The sequence below is a fragment of the Nicotiana sylvestris genome, chromosome 7 (assembly GCF_000393655.2).
Source record: "Nicotiana sylvestris chromosome 7, ASM39365v2, whole genome shotgun sequence".
In the NCBI taxonomy this organism is placed as follows: Eukaryota; Viridiplantae; Streptophyta; class Magnoliopsida; order Solanales; family Solanaceae; genus Nicotiana; species Nicotiana sylvestris.
In genome coordinates this window covers 110,977,233-110,987,466 of record NC_091063.1, presented here as the reverse complement: position 1 = coordinate 110,987,466, position 10,234 = coordinate 110,977,233, and the positions used below count along the sequence as shown (strand labels likewise).

The window sequence follows — 10,234 nt, the reverse complement described above, 5'->3', positions numbered from 1 at the left end:
ATCTCTAAATTGAAACGAAGAGAGTATTAATGTAGCTTTATTTGCTTGGTCATATTTCAGATTGATTGTCATTTGATGGACTGTCAGTTTTCTCTTATTGATAGATAAATTCCTGTTTTATAAAAATACATGACACGGTTTTTATGAGGGAAAAAAATGATTATTTAATAAGAGAAGGAGTAAAATATAGTATTGACTTTAAAGAAGGGGCACGAGCATGTGAACAAATTGAGATTAGTTTGGAAAGTTGGTCCCTCCCCAGTTCCCATATCCCTTATATATCGGCCCCCACTATCCCACCACTTCCCCCACCCCTACATATTAAAGCATCTCTCCGGAGAGTTTTTAGCATTTTCCTCTCAAATCATTAGATTTTCTTGTCTTTGCTTGCCCCCTCCCTCGTTTCTTCCTCCTTCAACACCAAGGTAAGCCCTTTTCTTTGAGGATTTTTATCATCATTTATTGAATCTTTATCTGTTCATACATTTCTTATCTCATTTTTGGGTATGAACTAACCATACCGCCCTACTTCTACTGTACCTTATATTATCTAATACCCATCTTCCGTTAAAATTAATTTCGTTACGATTTGTTGTTTTTGGCAGGCGTGATATGAGGAACGCGTGAATTTAGGTGGCGATGTTCGTCCGACAGCTGTGGGATTAGATATTTCTTTCACGGTTGATTATCTCTCCGTGGGACTGTGAACGCGTGGTATCCACGATAGGAGGTGCGTATTATTTGTTGTTTGTGATGGGCTTTGTCAATTCATGTCCTGTGGGCCCAGTTAGTGACGAGATCCACAACAGACTTGGGCCTTGTCAATTTCTTTCCTCCACCGGCCTGCCATCATTCAAAACTACCGTCAAATATTTCTTTTTATTATATGAATTCAATTGATAGTTAACATAGAAGAATAAGAAAATTTTAAAGTACCATAAATAAGAAACAAATGTATTTATTCTCTTGGTCTATTTTTACTTGTCTATGCTAAAAAAATATTTACTTTTACTTGTCCAATTTAAAAAATCAAGAGACAATCTACCATTTTATATCTATACCATGGATCAAGGTGTGTCTAATCAAATATTAATTAGGGGTAATATAGTAAAATAGATGAAGGAAGTATTGTATAAAACACACATTCCCAAAAAAAAAAAGTGAACACACGCATGCATACACGTTTATTTCTCACTGAATAATCTACCCCTCCGATTTATAATAAGTGACCAATTTGCTTTTTTATTTTGGTCAATTTATATAATCAAGAAAAAAATTAATTTGTTTTTCCAAAATTATCCTTATGTACGTATTCCTAAAAAGTCTTTTACTCCTCACATTAAATTATGCTGCAACATTTAATTAAGGGTAATTTAGTTACACTAATTATTTTTGTCTAAAATTTAGTATTTCCTTAATAGGTGTTAGTCCCTTTGTAAAGAGTTTTTATATAAATAACATTACTTTTGTTTTATTTAAAAATAGCACATTCATTTATCGTTAAAGCACTTTTTAAGATTCTTTACATGGCATTTAACTTTTAAAACGTAAACACTAAGCACAATTCAAGGGATTATTGAACCACATTAATTTATTAGATTATTCTCTCTCATCATTAATCTAAACTTGCCATTCTCTTTGAATTTTGATTCTGAAGGTGCTCTAAGAAAAAGTCCCTTTTTCATTATTCTCTCATACACAATCTAAATCAATCCGCATTTCGTAATCTTTTTTTCACTTCCATAAATAAATACCCACCCAAATATCTTAAAGATACTGAAAAGAAGCAATCGTGGGAACTTCTTGTATTTTGTCCAATGTTTAATTTTATACTGCATAATTTTATTTTTCTCTCCAAGATATACCTTTAATATAATATATTTATTTCATCAGTATGTCATATATATTGTTTAATGAAATATATATGTATATGTATATGTATATATTGTTTATACGTATATTATACATTGTATATCGTATGTTTAATATTTAATATATATACTATGTATATAATAGGTATATTTCGTGGATTAGTTTTACAATGAAATGTTATAAGATGTGTGTCTAACAATTATATTGATTGTATAATTAATGCAACAATATTTTTTTCTGGTAGGTTTGAAGACACATACTTATATTATATATAAATAGTTGGTATATTTAATTTATATATTGTATTATTTATGCTACTGCAAAGCTAGTCCTTTATGTTTTTTTTTCTTCTAACTTTTGATGATTATCTAAAAGGAAGAAATAATGTTTGTGAAGAGAGAAAATAAGTTAATGAAATGAATGTAGTTAGCATTAATTAACTTTCATATAGTTAGGAATTTTTTGGAATGGATGCATCATGTTGATATAGGGATTGAGAATAAAAAGGTTGTTATGGCGAGATTTTAGGCTTAAAAAATGAGGGTTCCATTTCTGGCAGGGGTTTGCTAAGATGGTAATTTTTTCATGGCTACAATTAAAATATTCATTTTATTACTTAAAATCTGCAATTTTGTTTTCCACATTGCCTAGTTACGAAATCTTCTCAAAGCAAATTGGTCACCTATCGTGGACTGGAGGGAGTATTGAAGAAGGAGAAAATTGTTATATCTTTTTATATTTTATTTCAAATTAAATATTGTTTATACTCCCTCTGTTCACTCTTATTATACTAAAAATACATTTTTATTTTTATTTGCCCACTATACTAAATCACGAGAAAGACAATCTTCTTTTCAAGTTTTACCAGTATCATTAACTACTCATTCCGCAAATCATTTCCCAAAACTTCTGGAAATGCTATCATTATTATGGGTAAAATTATAAAATACAGGGAGTATAAATTCAAAAATGGACAATTAAAAGTGAATGGAGAGAGTAAATAATTTTAATAATACTATAATAAATTTAATTAAGCAAATAAAAGCTAAAATTGTGTCTCTTTAATTAACATCTTCAAAGTAATTGTACGTTTTTCAATACATTCGAGTAAAATGTATAAACCGTTTTATAAGTCACTTATAGTAAAAGTGTCTATTTATACTCATATTTTTATTTTATTTTCAATTTTGTAAAGAAAAAAGTTATGTAAGGGTATACTAAAAGATCTTGTTCCATTAGTTAATTACATGAGCATAATATAATCAAGATTCTAAATATAAAATACTTGAAAATATTATGATTAAATTTGCGACCACAATTACCATTTTAGTTTTCCCTAAATTAATACTCTACAATATTGTTTAATATTTATTACAGAGTTAATAAATACTAATCGGTATTAGTATCAAAAGGCTGCGTGTACCAGAGGAATCCACAAAGACTTCACATGTTCAAGTAAAAGAGATTTTCACAAATACATTACAAAGGTTGTCATCAGGCTCGTCTTTTAGTTTACCTTCTCATTCTTCCACGGATAAAATATTTTGTTTTTATTGAAGAAAATAAGGAGAAATCACAAAAAGAAAATTATAAACATGAAGTTCTAATTTGAGGGATGCATTCATGCATTTCCTCTGGTTGATCATTATTTGTCAAATAGGTTACCCAAAGAAAAAAAAAGAATATCAGGTAAAAATGAAAAGAAAACTCTTAGGGGTCGTTTGGTTTGAATACGGCCTATGCCGGGATAAGTTATACGGGTATAAGTTATGCTGGGATTATTTTTTATCCATTCTTTGGTATGTTGTATTAAATATGACAATTGCATAATTTGTAAGAAGAATGTATAAGTTATACCGGTGCTAATTAGTCCACCCTCTATAAGGTATAATTATCCCGGTGTTAATTTAATCATGGGATAACTTATACCTGGTTTGCTAACCAAACAAAGTATTAAGGTGGTATTAAATTTTTATACCAACACTATACATTCTTATACCTCATACCAAACGGCCCCTTAAGGAATACACAAATGGATGTCAATATATCAAGCAAATAAATAATTGTAGGGGAGATGAGGAGTTTGAAACCGTGAAAGAATATATGAATCGTTAAAATGTATAACAAATTAACAATTATAGAGGAGAAAAGTTGAATAATCTTAGACTTTACAATTTTAAGAGTTAGATAAATGAAAAAATATGACAGGAAAACGGTAAAAAGGAGGAAAAAGATAAGATTTTGTCATGCCACACATGCATTTATATAGAAAACTCGTTGAGCAGCCAGCCACCCTTTTACTCTTCCCCTGCTTTTCTTTCCCAATCTATGTCATAATCTTGTTCCTGAAAAGAAAGATCACATTTTCTCATAAGTTCTACATCACATCCAGTCCAATTGAACAATCGACTCCCCTCGTTTTTATACTTCTATTATTCTTTTAAAAAAGAGGAATACATTTTATAGTTAAAATGTACTCGCAAGTGCGGAACCGAGAAGAAAATAATTTTACATTATTGACAAATGATAACTATCAAATAATTATACCCAAATAAAAAATAAAAAAATAATTACATGAGATCTTCTAAAGAGGAAACGGTTCTGCAATTTTTTTTCTTTGGTTTTAACATGTGCTAATAATTAGAGGGTAAATTCAAACTCAAAATGGCAAGAGTTGCACGAAAAAGAAGAAGAAGAAGAAAGAAAGAAGGACAAACACTTTTTTTTTTCCTATACTTTATCATAACATTAAAAACTAACTTTATGGTTATTCCTCTTTCCATGTATATATATGCATAATCATTAGCAGAAGAACAGCATATTATGAACACCCAAAGAAGCACCTGCACAGCAAATCCGAGAAAATAACAGAAACAAATTTAACAAAAAAAATATGATCAAAGAAGAAGAGAACTTGAAGTCCTACACATACAAATTAAAAAAACCAGAGTTTAAAGCATGAGAAAACTTCAAGTCAGTACAACTTTTGCTCGTGTATATGGGCAACATTTGTTATTGGTTTGCCTTCAGATGTTGGAGTTTTCATTGTATGAAAATCTATCAAACACAATAGAACAAAATTAATTAAAACCCATCAGTAAAGCAAAAATTTCTACTAAACATCAAACCGAAATGGAAAGAACAAAAGCCTTCAGTATTAGCAATGTCTTAACTAAATATAATCACACATCCTACTTTATATACAGAAATTAAATAGCAAAAGTCCAACAAAAGAATCAAACCGAAAGGGATGAAAATAATCGAAGCAGACATACCACATTCCAAAATGTAAGAAAAATGGAAAAATGTAGATGTGCTTCCAAGTCCTCTTCAGAACAGTTCCTCTTCTTCCTTATTCTTTTTTCAGATTTCTTTCTTATTTTTCTGATGGTGGCTTATGGGCTTTATAGTTGATAGAAAAATTTGTGAGGCTTTTAAAGTTCTATCAAAAAGGAAACGGTTCTTTATTAATGAGACATTTCGATCGGTTTTGAATAGTTGGAAACGGGAGCGGCTCCGCTCCATTACAATTTGCTGAATTAGATGTCAATATAGCTTTGAATAACTAACACGTGTCCTTGTTAATTTTTAAAGGATGAGATTTTTTTATTTATTAATTCTCTATTATTATGTTCAAAATTTCAGTAATGGTAAGATTAATTTAAAATTCTCATATATGTTAATATCAAAAAAATGATTAACACTCCGTACTTTGTAGTACCAATATAATAGTAAGAAAGTAATTTATATATATTATCAAAACTAAAAAATACACAAACAATTGTCACAACTGTATGATCACCTATGATGAATGAATGGATCATTGCCTATGTATAGTATTCAGCAATTTTTACTTCAGAACAAGTTTATTAGACTAAAAAATAAGGAATAATAATATTCACTTGCTAAATATATATACTCACCCGATCATAAGGGGGAAAAAATCAATTTAATAGATACATAGTAACTAGTGGCTAGTGGGTATCATTTTGCACAGATTTTATATATATATATATATATTATAAAAACTAAAAAATACATAAACAATTGACACAACTGTATGATCATCTCTGATGAATGAATGGATCATTGCCTCTGTATAGTATTCAGCAATTTTTACTTCAGAACAATTTAATTAGACTAAAAAATAAGGAATAATAATATTCACTTGCTAAATATATATACTCACCCGATCATAAGGGGGGAAAATCAATTTAATAGATACATAGTAACTAGTGGGTATCATTTTGCACAGATTTTAGCTTTCCTCTATTTAAGAAATTAATCTTATGTTAGTTATTCAAAGCTATATTGACATCTAATGGAGCAAATTGTAATGGAGCGGAGCCGCTCTGGAAACGATTGTTTTATTGTAATTCGAAACTGACCTTGATCTATTTATGAGGCATTGATTTATAATAGGGTAACATACAATGAATACTACACAAATGAATTAGTAACTGAAATACTTCTTTAATGTTTTGTGTGATAGACGTGACTTTTCGGTCTTTAGCATGGACCAAACGTTGCAGAGGTGGTTTTTGGGGCTTTTTAAAAATATCACATAAATCAAAATAAGGAGAAAATACAAAAAAAAAAATGAGGGAAAAGATAAATACATCACCTATTTGATGTCCCTCGATTATATATATATATAACAACAACAACAACCTTGTGGGATCCCACAAGTGGGGTTTGGAGAGGGTAATGTGTACGCAAACCTTACCCCTCCCCTGGAGGGCAGAGAGGTTGTTTCTGAAAGATGCTCGACTCGAGAGGAAGAATAGGAACAAGTAAATAACAACAACAAGGCCAAAAAAATGATATCAACAATGTAAGGAGCGGGGAAAAATAAATGGAAGAAAGCAGTAGCAATAGCAATAGCCACAAGCAGTAACACGACAGTTTACTAGCAAACTGAAGCGGAAGATAGTACTAAAACAACCTTAATACTGGCATTCTAAGAATCGAATACAATGTACTAGTCAGCTAGCTAATAAACCTGGAATAGATCAGAAAAACACACGACAACCTATTATCCTTCTACCTAATCTTCGACCTCCATACTCTCCTGTCAAGGGCCATGTCCTCGGTAAGCTGAAGTCGCGCCATGTCCTGCCTGATCACTTTTCCCCAGTACTTCTTAGGTCGCCCTCTACCTCTTCTCCTACCTGCCAGTGCCAGCCGTTAACACCTTCTCACTGGAGCATCTGGGCTTCTCCTTCTCATATGCCCGAACCATCTAAGCCTCGCTTCACGTATCTTATCTTCCATAGGGGCGATATAGATATATTTGACGATAGAATATAATATTGACCATAAAATATATTTTTTCTTTCTAAATGGTATACTAGCAAATATCGTAGTAGAGATGCATACATTTAAAACATATTATTGAGCAAGAAAGAAACAGGTTCCTGATGAGGTTGACTTTTGATATATATTGTGTTCATAATTATGCAGGGCTATTTTTTTCTGCTTATCTGAGTCGAGGGGATAACAAGTTGGACAGAATGGCATCAACTTTTGTAAGATATCTCTTTGAACATGTTGTCTGAGTTTCTTTTTACTTTCTGATGAATATATTGACCCTAGCTAGTGTACTTTGTGTCTTTAAGAGTTTGCTGTTGGATGTCCTATTTTCTTTTCAGGTAAAGTCCAATAAGATGAGGAGGATGGAGTCCAAGAAATCACACTCTTGGTGGTGGGACAGCCACATTAGTCCCAAAAACTCCAAGTGGATGCAAGATAATCTTGAACGTAAGCTTATTCACTTTAACCTTATTCTCAAATCCTTTCATCGTAACTCTTGCATAATGAGCTGGTTGGATTAAGATGGTGCGTCAAATAACAGCATAACTCATGATCCAACCTCTTTAAATTTTGGTCAGATTGTTATAACTGGGGCTAAATGTGTTTTGAATAGCGAGTAAAATGCCTCAATTCTATATTTTACATTTAAATATTTTTTTTATATTAACTAAAATGGTCAGAAAACAAAAAGTAAAAAAGGCGGTGGCCATACTTGTTTGTGATAGTAACTTTAGACAGTTTCATCCATTCATCCCAAAGGAGGAAAAATGCACTGTAAAAACACCTAATTTGGCAATTATAATTACCAAGTCGTTGCTTAGAATTTTTTATGTTGAATGGAGAAAATGGCATACAAGAAAATGACAAATAGGTCTATTATTTCAGAGATGGACCAGAATGTAAAAAGGATGTTGAAACTCATTGAAGAGGATGCAGATTCATTTGCTAAAAGGGCAGAAATGTATTATCAGAAAAGGCCAGAATTGGTCACACTAGTTGAGGAATTCTACCGCATGTACCGGTCATTAGCCGAGCGTTATGATCATGTAACTGGAGAGCTCCGGAAAAATGTTCCTTCAGATCTTCAATCACAGGGGTCAGGCATCTCTGACGTAGGTTCTGAACCACCCTCCAGGTTGCCCTCTCCAGATCGGAGGCCTAGCCGCCCTAAACCTGGTCCTCGTGCCGCTGGATTTGAATTCTTTCTTGGCACAGGTGGAAGCAGCTCGGATCTGGGTAAGGAAGGAGATGAATCGTCAACATTAGATTCTGAATCAGAATCAGATGATTCGTCTATCAATAATTACTCAAGTACACTGAGCAATGATGATGACCAAGGGTTGCGTAGGAAGATTAGTGAATTGGAGGTTGAGCTCCGCGACGTGAAAGAGAAGCTTCGAGCGCATCAGGAAGATATTTCTGAAAGCTCATTTAGGGGATCACATGTTGGCGGCAATGAGAATGCTCTCGCTAGAATAGCCGGATATGATGAAGAACTTAGAAATGCAAAAGAAAAGATTCGGTTATCAGAAGAAGAGATTAGCAGATTGAGAATTGAGCTTCAGAGGTATGAATCAGGGGACTATGCAAAGAACATCCATGAGCTTAATGTAGGACAGGAAGCTAAAATTTCAGACGAGGAGAATGCGACAGAGGAAGAACCACAAGTTTTGGACCCAGAATCTAAGATCCGTACACTTGAGGAAGAATTGAAGAGCACGATAGAGAAGCTTCATGATTCAGAGAAGGAGGTGGAGTGCTTAAGAGAGGAACTTAAAAGCAACGGATCCTCCAATAAATTACTTCAGGATCAGCTTGGATCAGCACAGAAAGATGTTTCTGGCTGGAAAGCCAAACTTGAGAGAGAGAAAAGAGAAGTCTCAAAGCTGCAGGACCGAATTGCGAGGTACAAATCCAATTTGTCAGACCGTGATCAAGAAATCAGAGGACTGAAAGAATCAATATCAAATGCCAACAAGGCTTTAGCAGAAGAAAACATGCAGCTTGAAGGGGAGATTACCAAATTATTAAAGGAACGAACATATTTGGAGGATAATATCAAAGAAATGGATCTACGCTGCCAATCATTAGAGGAGGATGTTAGACGAACTGCAGCGGGGAAAGAAGAAATGGAGATGCTGCTTAAATCTGAAATCGAGCAGTTAAAGTTTACCATTGCTGAGAGGGATAGCCATATTGAAGAACTGAACAGAAGCCTTGACACATTATCCCAGAAGTATGACGTACTGGTAACAGAGAAAGATGCCCTAAATGCCAGAGTTGCCTGCCTTGATGAAGAGCTAAGTTCTAAAGATGATCAGATTGATCAAATGAACAACCATTTGCACCAACTGCACATTGAGCATGTCGCGTTGATTTCTGAAACTGAAGGGGCCCGTAAAATGGTGGAGGGGCTGAGGTCTAGGGTTAAAGAATTGGAAAGAGAAGTAGAGAGACAAAAAGAAATAGTTTTGGAAGGAGCGGAAGAGAAACGGGAGGCAATTAGGCAGCTTTGCTTCTCTCTCGAGCATTATAGAAATGGTTACCAAAGGCTTCGGCAGGCTTTGGAACATAAGAGACTACCTGTAATGGCATCCTAAGTCCATTAATGATGGTGGGCAAACGTTATGATCGGGTTGTTTTTCATCCCTTTTTTGTCCAAAACACCGTTTCGCTGTCACCCTTTTTTGCTTTTGGTTTAGGGATCAGTTCTCCTTTGTTCAATGGTGAGCTTGGCAGCTCCTTTTGTAGTCATTTGCCTTTCAGTGATGTGGCTCTGTAATTGCAGGAATATGAGTTGTGGTTTATTATACACAGCTACTCTCCCATACATTTTCATGGTTCGAACAGAATCTGTTGTACTCTTCTCATTCAACTTTTATATACCCGTCATGGTATATTTTTACGGTATGAGTGATAAATGGTCCTCCTTTGGATAAATCTATGTGCTTAGATGACAAGAAAAGCTCCGTAAGCTAAAGCCAATTGGCAACAGATTTTAGAAAAAAAATAACGCGCCATGCAGGGGTCAAACTTAAGACTTTCTTCT

General features: G+C 33.4%; 1 protein-coding gene across 1 annotated transcript; it reads left to right on the top strand.

The window, feature by feature from the left end:
• The first annotated feature begins 230 nt into the window (after positions 1–230).
• On the top strand, positions 231–10,095 carry LOC104242698 (protein NETWORKED 4A). Its single transcript, XM_009797770.2, has 5 exons — positions 231–425; positions 606–730; positions 7,336–7,400; positions 7,524–7,632; positions 8,071–10,095. The coding sequence occupies exons 3-5, from the start codon at positions 7,386–7,388 to the stop codon at positions 9,783–9,785; spliced, it is 1,839 nt and encodes a 612-aa protein (XP_009796072.1). The 5' UTR covers positions 231–425; positions 606–730; positions 7,336–7,385; the 3' UTR covers positions 9,786–10,095.
• Positions 10,096–10,234: the final 139 nt, after the last annotated feature.